General features: G+C 54.2%; 1 protein-coding gene across 1 annotated transcript in view; it reads right to left on the bottom strand.

Annotated features, from left to right (window-relative positions):
* LOC133360117 (centriolin-like) overlaps positions 1-14,738 on the bottom strand; it is a 50,667-nt gene extending 35,929 nt beyond the window's left edge. Inside the window, exons 1-7 of the mRNA XM_061578703.1 lie at positions 14,686-14,738; positions 10,492-11,493; positions 9,232-9,404; positions 6,659-6,789; positions 3,904-4,045; positions 2,536-2,722; positions 1,963-2,156 (exon numbers count right to left, since the gene is read on the bottom strand). Of these exons, the coding sequence (XP_061434687.1) occupies positions 1,963-2,156; positions 2,536-2,722; positions 3,904-4,045; positions 6,659-6,789; positions 9,232-9,404; positions 10,492-10,702 (1,038 nt within the window). The 5' untranslated portion in view covers positions 10,703-11,493; positions 14,686-14,738. The remainder of the gene's footprint in view (positions 1-1,962; positions 2,157-2,535; positions 2,723-3,903; positions 4,046-6,658; positions 6,790-9,231; positions 9,405-10,491; positions 11,494-14,685) is intronic.
* Positions 14,739-15,120: the final 382 nt, after the last annotated feature.

The following is a 15,120-nucleotide window of genomic DNA, read 5'->3' as shown; positions in this document are numbered from 1 at the left end:
AAAAAACGACCGAAAGATTTGCACGGTCGTAAGCAAGCAAGTGAACTTAATATAAAGGATTTAAAACGAGTTTACGGTGATGTTAACATTAGGCTGAGGTTCGGAGAATGTTCGGATGAGATGAGGGTTAGGGTAAGGTAAGAACGATGCGAGGATGAGGTTACGGTGAAGTTACGATGAGCTCAGGGTGAGGTCAGGATGGGGTCGAGGCAAGGTTTGATGATGAGGTCAGGCTGAGGGTCGTGTGAGCACCAGGTAAGGCTGAGTTTCGAGGGTTCGCTATGCCTGGGGGTTCGAGGGTGAAGAGTTACGGGGTTAGGGTGTGCGAGCCCTGACCCCGGCACCCCCGCGCTGGCTGTGAGCGCCACCCCCCCGGGGAGGGTTTTGCTCAGCGGTGGGGCTGGCGCCGCGTCCACGCACCTGGACCGGTGCCGCTAGCGCTGGCGCTTGGAGCAGAGGACCCAGAGCAGACGCACGACGGCACGGGAAGCGCAGAGGAGAGACGCGGAGAGAGCGGAGAGAGTCCCATGAAGTAAAGCAAAGACAAAGACCCCCCGTGTAGGCTTTAACAGGCTGCTGGGGCAAGTGCTGTTAGCGAGCGGCGCCTACGAAAGGCCAGCAACACCACGTCCGGCCGCCTTTGTCTCCCCAGCGGAGATGTTTACACACCGCACCAGGTACTCATTTGAGTCTGAGTCGATCTAGGGGAGGCCCCCGGCAGGTTCAGATAACACTGGTCAACAAAAAAAAACATTGTTTTCTGGCCTGGACATTTGCAGCTGTTCTAGACTAATTTCAGGGTGCTGATTCCAAATCTGATCTCAGATTTGCTCTATCACATCTCATTTTATGCTATCGGCATACCCCATTTTCATTGATTTTACCCGAAATTAACTCTGTCACTTATGATTGCAAGTCGTTGCGAGTCAGTGACTGCTTTAGTGTTAAAATATGGTGCTGTATTTTTAGGATAGTGTGTTTATAATATAATTTTATGTAGATATCCACATTTATTTAATATTTTTCTTCTGCAGTTTTTATTGAAAATGCAATATTTGATAGAAAAAAAACTGATGCCAGATTTGGAATCAGCACCCCAACATTACCTTACACCCGTTGGAATACCTTATGCCAGAAAAAGTGTGTTGACCAGTGTAAAGAATTGAATTTGGGTCACCGGGTTCATAGCGCAGCACGCTAACTGATACACTACCGCTCCACACACACACATTGACACACACACTTACATTTACAAAGATCCCCCATTTAGCCTTGACAGACTGTTGGGGCAAGTGCTGTTAGCGAGTAGCACCTATGCAGGTCGCATACAAATACAAAGCTCCCCCATATCGCATTAACAGACTGTTGGGGCAAGTGCTGTGAGTAGCACCTACGAATGCCGCATACAAATACAAAGGTCCCCTATATAGCATCAACAGACTGTTGGGGCAAGTGCTGTTAGCGAGTAGCACCTATGAAGGCCGCATACAAATACAAAGGTCCCCTATATAGCATTAAAATACTGTTGGGCAAGTGCTGTTAGCGAGTAGCACCTATGAAGGCCGCATGCAAATACAAAGGTCCCCTATATAGCATTAACAGACATTCTAGATTAGAAGCTTTCGTGACTGCAATGATTCATATTCCTTAGGTTTTTTCGATAAAGTCACGTAGGTAAAAAAATTAAAATTAATAAAAGTATTTTTATTTTATTTTACTTTTTTTAATTTAAATTTTTTTTACCTACGTGACTTTACCGAAAAAAACCTAAGAACATTAACAGACAGTTGAGGCAAGTGCTGTGAGTAGCACCTATGAATGCCGCATACAAATACAAAGGTCCCCTATATAGCATTAACAGACAGTTGGGGCAAGTGCTGTTAGCGAGTAGCACCTACGAACGCCCCCCACACACACACGCACACACAGCACGCGCCCGCTGGCGTACGCGTGGCGCCGCACCAGCTGGTTCTTGGTGTGCAGCTCGCGCTGCAGCTCGTGCACGGAGCCGTCGCGCTCGCTCCGCTCCTGCTGCAGCGCCAGCAGCTGCTGCTCGCGCTGCAGCAGGGCCGCGGCCGACTCCTCCTGAAGCCGTGAGGACGACTCCAGCTGGGCCTGCCGCTCGGCCAGAGCCGCTTCCAGCCGCTCCACCTCCTCTACTCGCACGCGCGCGCACAACAACAACAACGACGACAACAACAATGATCGCCATTCGCCACCACGGCACTTAAGTCTCGATTTAAAGCTTTCGTGACTGCAGGGATTCATCTTCTTGGTTCTTTCGGTAAAGTCACGTAGAAGGGAAATAATAAAATAAAAGAAATAAAAAATAATAAAATAATTCTAACTGAGAGTAAAAATAAAACATAATAAAATAATTCTCACTGAGAATTGTATTTTATTATGTTTTATTTTTAATATTTTATTATTTCCCTTCTACCCCACTATCAGTGGGCAGTGATCGTGACGGTAGTGAGCTGTGGGTAGTGAGTTGTGGGTGGCAGGCGGTGAGCGGTGGGCGGTGGCGACGCTCACCCAGGTGGAAGCGCTGGTGGGCGAGTTGGCGCTCCGCGTCACTCACGGGCTGCGCGTCGAGCCGCTCGAGCGAGCGCAGGTGGAACACCGTGTGCGCCCGGTAGTGCGGTAGCGCCGCCACGGGGTTCCCCGCCAGCGCCAGCGACACCAACCCCTGCAGCGCCTTCAGCCGGCTCACGTCCTGCAGCTGTACGCCGCGTGCACACACACACAAAGATAAAGATCCCCCGTATAGCCTTAACAGACTGTAGGGGCAAGTGCTGTTTGCGAGCACCTATGAAGGTCGGCACGGCACACGAAAGGGTGGTGGGTGGGTGGCCAGCACCACGTCCGGCCACCTTTATCTCCACGGTGGTGATGTTTACACACCCCTCCCCACTCCCCACCCTCTTCACCGTGGCGATGTCCTAGCGCCCCTCCTCCTCACCACGATCGCCACCATGGCGATGCCCTCGCGCCTCTCCTCACCACGATCATCACCATGGCGATGCCCTAGCGCCTCTCCTCACCACTCTCCCCACGCTCCTCACCATGGCGATGCCCTCGCGCCTCTCCTCACCACGATCGTCACCATGGCGATGCCCTCGCGCCTCTCCTCACCACGATCATCACCATGGCGATGCCCTAGCGCCCCTCCTCCTCACCACGATCATCACCATGGCGATATCCTAGCGCCTCTCCTCACCACTCTCCCCACGCTCCTCACCATGGCGATCTCCTAGCGCTCCTCCTCCTCACCACGCTCCTCACCATGGCGATCTCCTAGCGCCCCTCCTCCTCACCACGATCATCACCATGGCGATGCCCTCACGCCTCTCCTCACCACGATCATCACCATGGCGATATCCTAGCGCCCCTCCTCCTCACCACGATCGTCACCATGGCGATATCCTAGCGCCCCACCTCCTCACCACGATCGTCACCATGGCGATATCCTAGCGCCCCTCCTCCTCACCACGATCATCACCATGGCGATATCCTAGCGCCCCTCCTCCTCACCACGATCATCACCATGGTGATGTCCTAGTGCCCCTCCTCCTCACCACGATCATCACCATGGCGATATCCTAGCGCCCCTCCTCCTCACCACGATCATCACCATGGCGATATCCTAGCGCTCCTCCTCCTCACCACGATCATCACCATGGCGATGCCCTAGCGCCCCTCCTCCTCACCACGATCATCACCATGGTGATATCCTAGCGCCCCTCCTCCTCACCACGATCATCACCATGGCGATGTCCTAGCGCCCCTCCTCCTCACCACGATCATCACCATGGTGATATCCTACCCCCCACCTCCTCACCACGATCATCACCATGGCGATGCCCTAGCGCCCCTCCTCACCACTCTCCCCACGCCCCTCACCGAGGTGATGTTGTTGTCCCGGAGGTCCAGCGAGCGGAGGCAGCGCAGGCGGCGTGGCAGCCACGCGGGGATGGCTTCCAATTGGTTGGAGGCGAGCGCCAGCGTCTGCAACTGCGCCATGTGCTCCAGGCCCTCGATCTTCCTAGCAGAGGTGGTGCAGACACAACAACAACAGCAGCAGCAGCAGCAACAACAACAACAACACTCTCGTGGGGTGTCCTCCATACACGCCACTCCTCCCCTCCTCTTCCTTGCCAGCGGTCACAGTGTCAGTCATTGTGTCAGTCACTGTGTCAGTTACAGTGGCAGTCACAGTGGCAGTGACAGTGTCAGTCATTGTGTCACTCACTGCGTCAGTTACAGTGGCAGTCGCAGTGGCAGTGTCAGTGTCAGTCACTGTGTCACTCACTGTGTCAGTTACAGTGGCAGTCGCAGTGGCAGTGACAGTGTCAGTGTCAGTCACTGTGTCACTCACTGTGTCAGTTACAGTGGCAGTCGCAGTGGCAGTGTCAGTGTCAGTCACTGTGTCACTCACTGTGTCAGTTACAGTGGCAGTCGCAGTGGCAGTGTCAGTGTCAGTCACTGTGTCACTCACTGTGTCAGTTACAGTGGCAGTCGCAGTGACTGTCACTGTCACTGTGTCAGTCACTGTGTCAGTTACAGTGTCAGTCGCAGTGGCAGTGACTGTGACAGTCACTGTGACAGTGGCAGTGGCAGTCGCAGTAGCAGTGACTGTCACTGTCACTGTGCTCCCTACCCAGGTGTCAGTGAGGGTATTCCACGACTGTGTGGGACACTTTGACAGAGAGGGCTACAGAGTGCAGGTGCAGGATGCAGGGTGCTGAGTGCAGGGTCCTGGGTGTAGGGTGCAGGTGCGTGAGTGTGAGACGGCCGTACCTGACGAGGTTGTGACTCGGTTTTGGTGAGTTTGTGACGACGTGAGTGTGAGAGAGTCTGTGAGTATTGAGTTTGCGACGACGTGTGTGTGTGTGTGTGAGCGAGAGAGTCTGTGAGTATTGAGGTTGTGACGAGGTGTGTGTGTGTGTGAGCGAGAGAGTCTGTGAGTATTGAGGTTGTGACGAGGTGTGTGTGTGTGTGAGCGAGAGAGTCTGTGAGTATTGAGGTTGTGACGAGGTGTGTGTGTGTGTGTGTGAGAGAGAGAGTCTGTGAGTATTGAGGTTGTGACGAGGTGTGTGTGTGTGTGTGTGAGCGAGAGAGTCTGTGAGTATTGAGTTTGCGACGACGTGTGTGTGTGTGTGTGTGAGCGAGAGAGTCTGTGAGTATTGAGGTTGCGACGAGGTGGGTGTGTGAGCGAGAGAGAGTTTGTGAGTATTGAGTTTGCGACGACGTGTGTGTGTGTGAGTGTGAGAGAGTCTGTGAGTATTGAGGTTGCGACGAGGTGTGTGTGTGTGAGTGTGAGAGAGTCTGTGAGTATTGAGGTTGTGACGAGGTGTGTGTGTGTGAGTGTGAGAGAGTCTGTGAGTATTGAGGTTGTGACGAGGTGTGTGTGTGTGAGTGTGAGAGTCTGTGAGTATTGAGGTTGTGACGAGGTGTGTGTGTGTGTGAGTGAGAGAGTCTGTGAGTATTGAGGTTGTGACGAGGTGTGTGTGTGTGTGTGAGAGAGAGAGTCTGTGAGTATTGAGGTTGCGACGAGGTGTGTGTGTGTGTGAGAGAGAGAGTCTGTGAGTATTGAGGTTGTGACGTGTGTGTGTGTGTGTGAGTGAGAGAGTCTGTGAGTATTGAGGTTGCGACGAGGTGTGTGTGTGTGAGAGAGAGAGTCTGTGAGTATTGAGGTTGCGACGAGGTGTGTGTGTGTGTATGAGAGAGTCTGTGAGTATTGAGGTTGTGACGTGTGTGTGTGTGTGTGAGAGAGAGAGTCTGTGAGTATTGAGGTTGCGACGAGGTGTGTGTGTGTGAGTGTGAGAGAGAGTCTGTGAGTATTGAGGTTGTGACGTGTGTGTGTGTGTGAGAGAGAGTCTGTGAGTATTGAGGTTGTGACGTGTGTGTGTGTGTGTGTGTGAGTGAGAGAGTCTGTGAGTATTGAGGTTGTGACGTGTGTGTGTGTGTGTGAGTGAGAGAGTCTGTGAGTATTGAGGTTGTGACGAGGTGTGTGTGTGTGAGTGAGAGAGAGTCTGTGAGTATTGAGGTTGTGACGAGGTGTGTGTGTGAGAGAGAGAGAGTCTGTGAGTATTGAGGTTGTGACGTGTGTGTGTGTGTGTGAGAGAGAGAGTCTGTGAGTATTGAGGTTGTGCCGAGTGTGTGTGTGTGTGAGAGAGAGTCTGTGAGTATTGAGGTTGTGACGTGTGTGTGTGAGTGAGAGAGCGTCTGTGAGTATTGAGGTTGTGACGTGTGTGTGTGTGTGAGTGAGAGAGTCTGTGAGTATTGAGGTTGTGACGAGGTGTGTGTGTGTGAGAGAGAGTCTGTGAGTATTGAGGTTGTGACGTGTGTGTGTGTGTGTGTGAGAAAGAGAGTCTGTAAGTATTGAGGTTGTGACGTGTGTGTGTGAGTGAGAGAGACATGCTGTAAGTATTGAGGTTGTGACGTGTGTGCGTGTGTGTGAGAGAGAGATGCTGTAAGTATTGAGGTTGTGACGTGTGTGTGTGAGTGAGAGAGTCTGTGAGTATTGAGGTTGTGACGTGTGTGTGTGTGAGTGAGACAGGCTGTGAGTATTGAGGTTGTGACGTGTGTGTGTGTGTGTGAGTGAGAGAGAGTCTGTAAGTATCGAGGCTGCGACAGGGTGTGTGACAGGCCGTACCTGATGAGGTTGTGGGACAGGTGGAGCTCGCGTAGGGACCCCAGCCGCTCCATGTGCTCCATCTTCTCGATGACGTTGTGACTCAACGTGAGCACCTCCAGCCGCTCACAGCGCTCCAGGTTCTCTATGTACTGTGCAGCACGCACGACAGAGGGGTGAGGCTGTATGTGCAGTACACACGGGGCGGAGAGCATGTGTGCACGACACCACGTATCTAGTCCAGGGGCGGCCCTAGACTAGCTGCCAGCAACTGGCGCCCTAGGCGAACCATGCAATTGGCAGATCAAGGCTGAGGTATTTACACCATTGGAACCTCATTTGCCAGTAAAAAATATGATAATTGGTTTTGTACCCTTCTATCTGGCAACAAAACTGACATCTTTTTCTACAAGGAGTCATGTTTACATAGACCACAATACCTGCAGTCATAATGCAAAAAAAAGAAATGAGGTTCCAATGGTGTAAATGCTTCACCCGAGCTCTCATACTCTGATGGTGCATTGTCTTTGAGTTGTGCGCCTTTTGGCGTCATCTGGTCCAACCCATGTGAGACTAGGCTCTAAGGAAAGCTGTCTCGGGTGTGGACCAATCAACTTCAAGGACAGTGCATACATTATCTGAGTTATGTTTTTTGTTTGTATTATGACCGTAGGTATTGTGGTCTATGCAAACATGACTCTTTGTAAAAAAGGTGTCAGTTTTGTTACCAGATAGAAGGGTAAAAAAACAATTATCATATTTTTTACTGGCAAAATGAGGTTCCAATGGTGTAAATTCTTACCCCGAGCTCTCATACTCTGATGGTGCATTGTCTTTGAGTTGTGCGCCTTTTGGCGTCATCTGGTCCAACCCATGTGAGACTAGGCTCTAAGGAAAGCTGTCTCGGGTGTGGACCAATCAACTTCAAGGACAGTGCACATTATCAGAGTTATGTTTTTTGTTTGCATTATGACCGCATGTATTGTGGTTGGTGTAAACATGACTCCTTGTAAAAAAGGTGTCAGTTTTGTTGCCAGATAGAAGGGTAAAAAAACAATGATCAAGGCTCAGGTACTTGGTAAACTGGTAAACATTTTGCCCTTCCCTCCATCCCCCGTGACTATATAACCTCTCGTCACAGCCATCTCTGAGACACACTTAAGCGGTTGTGCTTTCGCTACGTTGTCCCCGCCCTGAAGAAGGACGCTTGTGTTGCGCCCGAAACGTCGTGATTTAATTTAGTTGTTTTCATTTATTTTATTTTATTTTTTTACCTACGTGACTTTACCGACAAGACCAAAGAGTATGAATCCTTGCAGTCACGAAAGCTTCAAATCTAGAATTTTGCCCCTCTTTTCCATTTAATGTTTTTTTTAAGCGTATTGTTTTAAACAGAGGCATAATTATTCGGATTGTCCGTCTGTCCGACCAATGCATTCCCAAAAATGTTGAGAGATGAAATATAATTCATATTCCCTCTGTACACGCACGGGAATTGAAACAATTACGTTGTCGTTATATTGTTTGTATATTTTTGTATTTTTTTAATAGAATTTGGCACCCCACTGAACTTGGCGCCCTAGGCCACCGCCTAGTTCGCCTATATGGACGGGCCGCTCCTGTCCATGTGTGTGTGCCAAATACGTTCCGTGTCTGTGCCGTGTCTATTCCCTGTCTGTGCCGTGTCTATTCCGTGTCTGTGCCGTGTCTATTCCGTGTCTGCACCGAGTACGTTCCGTGTCTGTGCCATGTCCATTCCGCGTCTGTGCCGTGTCTGCAGTGAGTATGATCCGTGTCTGTGCCATGTCTGGTCCTTGTCTGCGGCAAGTACGTTCCGTGTCTGTGCCGTGTCTATTCCGTGTCTGTGCCGTGTCTGTGCCGTGTCTGTGCGGTGTCTGCGCGCCGTGTCTGCCCCGCATCTGTGCCATGTCTGTGCCGTGTCTGTGCCGTGTCTGTGCCGTGTCTGCGCGCCGTGTCTATTCCGCGTCTGTGCCGTGTCTATTCCGCGTCTGTGCCGTGTCTGTGCCGTGTCTGTGCCGTGTCTGTGCCGTGTCTGTGCGGTGTCTGTGCCGTGTCTGTGCGGTGTCTGCGCGCCGTGTCTATTCCGCGTCTGTGCCGTGTCTATTCCGTGTCTGTGTGGTGTCTGCGCGCCGTGTCTATTCCGCGTCTGTGCCGTGTCTATTCCGTGTCTGTGCGGTGTCTGCGCGCCGTGTCTGCCCCGCATCTGTGCAGTGTCTGCGCGCCGTGTCTGCCCCGCGTCTGTGCAGTGTCTGCGCGCCGTGTCTGCCCCGCGTCTGTGCCGTGTCTGCCCCGCATCTGTGCAGTGTCTGCGCGCCGTGTCTGCCCCGCGTCTGTGCCGTGTCTGCCCCGCATCTGTGCAGTGTCTGCGCGCCGTGTCTGCCCCGCGTCTGTGCAGTGTCTGCGCGCCGTGTCTGCCCCGCGTCTGTGCAGTGTCTGCGCGCCGTGTCTGCCCCGCGTCTGTGCAGTGTCTGCGCGCCGTGTCTGCCCCGCGTCTGTGCAGTGTCTGCGCGCCGTGTCTGCCCCGCGTCTGTGCAGTGTCTGCGCGCCGTGTCTGCCCCGCGTCTGTGCCGTACGCGGAACTTCTTGCCGCCGTCGCGCGCCAGCGCCAGGTTGAGGGAGCGCACGAGCGCCAGGTCCTCCTGCCGGCTCACGCGGCGCAGCAACGCCTCGGTGATGTAGCGCACGCCCTCCTCCACCGGGACGGCGTCGCCACGTGCCGACAGCTCCCCTCCCTCCTCCCGCTCCTCTGCTGGCACCGCGCGTGCACACGGGCAACACAAAGATCCCCCGTGTAGCCTTCACGGACTATTTGGGGCATGTGGCGTTAGCGAGTAGCAGCACCGACGAAGGCCGGCACGGCACACGAGGGGGTGGGTGGCCAGCAGCACCATGCCCGGCCGCTTTTGTCTCCCTAGTGGAGATGTTTAGATAGTGCACCAGGTACTAATTTAAGGCTGAGTCGACATAAGAGAGACCCAGGACCGGTTCAAATATTCGCCGTCACTGAAATTGGCCACGAGCGGGAATCGAAGTCGGCCCGCCGGGATTGCACGAACCACTGCGCCACCGCTTTCCAACAACAACAACCACCACCGCTATTGGTCACCATGGCGCTTGTGCCAGGCTAGGTGCATCGCTCCCCACACACAGGCACACACATACACAGGTGCACGCACACATGCAGCTGGGAACTGAAAACCCAATTCGTGTAGAAGCTCCCAGCATGCCGAGTGAAACGCGATCATTTTTTGTTTTTAATATATAAAATAAAATTTCTCAGGGTTTAATTTACTTAATATGAAACCCTCCGAATATAGCATTCATCCCTTAACGTGATTATGCATGTCATTATTGTGCAGCGTTGTGAGATGCAATGAGCATGACCGACGCGATGTGAAACTAAAACTATGATTTATAGTTATCGTCACGCGTAACAGCAAAGCACAGCAGAGGTCGCAAACGGGTTTTGATTCCTTACCCGTACCCGGCTGCACCAGGGTCACAAATGGGTACCCGTACCGGTACCTGGCCGGATACGGGTACGGGTACCCGTTCCCTACCCGTACCCTACCCGAAATGAGTGACAAACGGTGACTCACCAGTGACTCACGGCCTACCCGTCCCCGTACCCGGCCGCACCAGGGTTGCAAACGGTACCCGTACCCGTACCCAGCCGGGTACGGATAGCCGGGTATCGGGTAGGGTACGGGTATCGGGTACCCGGTTGCGACCTCTGACGCTCTCTCAGCGGCGCGGCCCAAAACCCACGTGGGAAAGGGTGGCCCCTCCCCCCCCTCCGGTCCCTCCGTGACCCCGGCCCCCCCCCCCCTCACCATCGCTGTTGTCGCGCGAGCTGTGAGGTTGCCCCGCTGCTGCTGCTGCCTGTGCCACGGGGGTCACGGGGGTCACGGAACCTCCGCCAGGCCCCCCCCCACCGGTGCGTGAGGACCCCCGTTGGGGCCCCGTCCCCGGGGACGGGCTGCGCGCTGGGGACCCGGCGGGGCCCGGGCTGGGCGTGCGGCCCCTCCCTCTCATCCTCCTCATCCCGGCTGATGATGACGACGACGATGATGACGATGGTGCTGATGTTCCTGCTGCTTCTGCTGCGAGTGCTGCTTTTGCTTCTTCTGCTGCTGACCTTGCTGATGCTCCTGCTGCTGGTGATGCTGTTTATGCTGCTGTTGATGCTGCTGGTGATGCTGATGCTACTGCTGCTGATGCTGGTGTTGCTCCTGCTGCTGCTGATGCTGTCTTTGCTGCTGTTGATGCTGCTGTTGATGCTGCTGGTGTTGCTGATGCTACTGCTGGTGATGCTGCTGATGCTCCTGCTGCTGGTGATGCTGTTTATGCTGCTGTTGATGCTGCTGGTGATGCTGATGCTACTGCTGCTGATGCTGGTGTTGCTCCTGCTGCTGCTGATGCTGTCTTTGCTGCTGTTGATGCTGCTGGTGTTGCTGATGCTACTGCTGGTGATGCTGCTGATGCTACTGCTGGTGATGCTGCTGGTGTTGCTGATGCTGCTGTTGATGCTGCTGTTGATGCTGCTGGTGTTGCTGATGCTACTTCTGGTGATGTTTTTGCTGCTGTTGATGCTGCTGGTGTTGCTGATGCTACTGCTGGTGATGCTGCTGCTGGTGCTGCTGTTTTTGCTGCTGTTGATGCTGCTGGTGTTGCTGATGCTACTGCTGATGCTCCTGCTGATGCTGTTTTTGCTGCTGTTGATGCTGCTGGTGTTGCTGATGCTACTGCTGGTGATGCTGCTGATGGTGGTGTTGCTGATGCTGCTGCTGGTGATGCTGCTGCTGCTGCTGATGCTTCTGCAAGTGCTGGTGCTGCTGAAACCAGAGACACACGGAGACACGGAGGCACAAGAATGCATTTCAAAAGCAAGATTGATCAAGAGAGTTGTTCATCGAGCAAAGATTCATCGAGTCTCAAGACGCTTCCCAAGGAGGGTCCTGCACTGGGATGTTTGGACGTTTTCCCTCGCGGAGCGTTTTCATATCGAGAGGACTGACAGAACGAGACTCAAGCGCACAGTTGAGATACGGCGGGGGACAGCAGGGGGACAAGGGGACACAGAGAGACACGGGGATAGACGGAGGCAGAGGGGGCCACAAGCATACAGGGAGATACGGAGAGATGTTAGGGCACACAGGGGGCTAGAGGGAGGCACAGGGGAACACGGAGACATACAAAGGGACACGGGGAGAATCTAGGAAACATAGAGAGACGCAGGATGACATATCGTGACATGGAAGGGCACACAAAGGAAGGCACAAGTGGACACGGAGACACACGGAGACTCACGGCGACGCACCGAGTCTCGCGGAGACACATCAGAGGACGCGTGGGGACACACGGAGACGCGGGCAGCGGCCCGTGTCGCGGATCAATACCGGTGCTTGTGTCACACTCGACGCGTTACCAACACCGCATTCACTTCCCTATCTCACCAGCAGTGCAGCGCACCGCACACTCACAGCACCGCCCCAGACTCCCACTATGATTCACCACTCGGAGACACTGCGATTACGCACCATGTACTCACAGCACCGCCCTAGACTCCCACTGTCACTCACCACTAGTAGACACTGCGATAACGCACCGTGTACTCACAGCACCGCACACTGACAGCACCGCCCCAGACTCCCACTGTCACTCACCACTAGTAGACACTGCGATAACGCACCGTGTACTCACAGCACCGTGTACTCACAGCACCGTGTACTCACAGCACCGCCCCAGACTCCCACTGTCACTCACCACTAGTAGACACTGCGATAACGCACCATGTACTCACAGCACTGCACACTCACAGCACCGCCCTAGACTCCCACTGTCACTCACCACTAGTAGACACTGCGATAACGCACCATGTACTCACAGCACTGCACACTCACAGCACCGCCCTAGACTCCCACTATCACTCACCACTAGTAGACACTGCGATAACGCACCGTGTACTCACAGCACCGCACACTCACAGCACCGCCCCAGACTCCCACTGTCACTCACCACTAGTAGACACTGCGATAACGCACCGTGTACTCACAGCACCGCACACTCACAGCACTGCCAAGACTCCCACTATCACTCACCACTAGTAGACACTGCGATAACGCACCGTGTACTCACAGCACCGCCCCAGACTCCCACTGTCACTCACCACTAGTAGACACTGCGATAACGCACCGTGTACTCACAGCACCGCACACTCACAGCACCGCCCTAGGACTCCCACTATCACTCACCACTCAGAGACACTGCGATAACGCACCGTGTACTCACAGCACCGCCCCAGACTCCCACTGTCACTCACCACTAGTAGACACTGCGATAACGCACCGTGTACTCACAGCACCGCACACTCACAGCACCGCCCTAGACTCCACTGTCACTCACCACTAGTAGACACTGCGATAACGCACCGTGTACTCACAGCACCGTGTACTCACAGCACCGTGTACTCACAGCACCGCACACTCACAGCACCGCCCCAGACTCCCACTGTCACTCACCACTAGTAGACACTGCGATAACGCACCGTGCACTCACAGCACCGTGTACTCACAGCACCGCCCTAGACTCCCACTGTCACTCACCACTAGTAGACACTGCGATAACGCACCGTGTACTCACAGCACCGTGTACTCACAGCACCGCCCCAGACTCCCACTGTCACTCACCACTAGTAGACACTGCGATAACGCACCGTGTACTCACAGCACCGCACACTCACAGCACCGCCCAGACTCCCACTGTCACTCACCACTAGTAGACACTGCGATAACGCACCGTGTACTCACAGCACCGCACACTCACAGCACCGCTCCAGACTCCCACTGTCACTCACCACTAGTAGACACTGCGATAACGCACCGTGCACTCACAGCACCGCCCTAGACTCCCACTGTCACTCACCACTAGTAGACACTGCGACAGCGCACCATGTACTCACTAGCACCGCCCTAGACTCCCACTGTCACTCACCACTAGTAGACACTGCGACAACGCACCGTGTACTCACAGCACCGCCCCAGTCTCCCACTGTCACTCACCACTAGTAGACACTGCGATAACGCACCGTGTACTCACAGCACCGTGTACTCACAGCACCATGTACTCAAAGCACTGCACACTCACAGCACCGCCCCAGACTCTCACTGTCACTCACTACTAGTAGATACTGCGATAACGCACCGTGTACTCACAGCACCGCCCTAGACTCCCCACTGTCACTCACCACTAGTAGACACTGCGATTACGCACCGTGTACTCACAGCACCGCACACTCACAGCACCGCCCCAGACTCCCACTGTCACTCACCACTCAGAGACACTGCAATAACGCACCGCGTACTCACAGCACCGCCCCGACTCCCACTGTCACTCACCACTAGTAGACACTGCGATAACGCACCATGTACTCACAGCACCGCACACTCACAGCACCGCCCCAGACTCCCACTGTCACTCACCACTCAGAGACACTGCGATAGCGCACCGTGTACTCACAGCACCGTGTACTCACAGCACCGCCCTAGACTCCCACTGTCACTCACCACTAGTAGACACTGCGATAACGCACCGTGTACTCACAGCACCGTGTACTCACAGCACCGCCCCAGACTCCCACTGTCACTCACCACTCAGAGACACTGCAATAACGCACCACACACTCACAGCACCGTGTACTCACAGCACTGCCCCAGACTCCCACTGTCACTCACCACTAGTAGACACTGCGATTACGCACCGTGTACTCACAGCACCGCACACTGACAACACCGCCCTAGACTCCCACTGTCACTCACCACTCAGAGACACTGCGATAACGCACCATGTACTCACAGCACCGCCCCAGACTCCCACTGTCACTCACCACTAGTAGACACTGCGATAACGCACCGTGTACTCACAGCACCGTGTACTCACAGCACTGTGCACTCACAGCACCGTGCACTAACAGCACCGCCCTAGACTCCCACTATCACTCACCACTAGTAGACACTGCGATAACGCACCGTGTACTCACAGCACCGTGTACTCAGCGCTGCCCGACTCCCACCGTCACAGCAGCACGAGGAAACACTGCGACAGCGCTAAGATGAGTGTCATCATCACTGGCACGGCTGCAGCATCTGTAGGAAGTCGATAGAGTGGAATGCCCGTGCAGCGGCACCCATACCATTAACTAAACTAAAAACTAAACCAAACGGCACACATACAGAGTGGAATGCCCGTGCAGCGGCACCCACACCATTAAACTAAACTAAAAACTAAACGAAACGGCACACATACAGCAGCAGCTGCTTCACTGCGAATCTCACTGCGTCCCGGTCATGTGACATGCAGTGAGAATGGGAAGATTGTCTGCGTGTGTCAGCGTGTCAGCGTGTGTCAGCGTGTCAGTGTGCGTCAGCGCCTCAGAGTGTGTTCCTCATGTATGCGTGTACTGC

This window comes from Lethenteron reissneri, chromosome 67, assembly GCF_015708825.2.
Source record: "Lethenteron reissneri isolate LAM-NWPU_2019-01 chromosome 67, ASM1570882v1, whole genome shotgun sequence".
Lineage (NCBI taxonomy): Eukaryota > Metazoa > Chordata > Hyperoartia > Petromyzontiformes > Petromyzontidae > Lethenteron > Lethenteron reissneri.
This window is presented reverse-complemented; position numbering and strand designations above follow the sequence as displayed.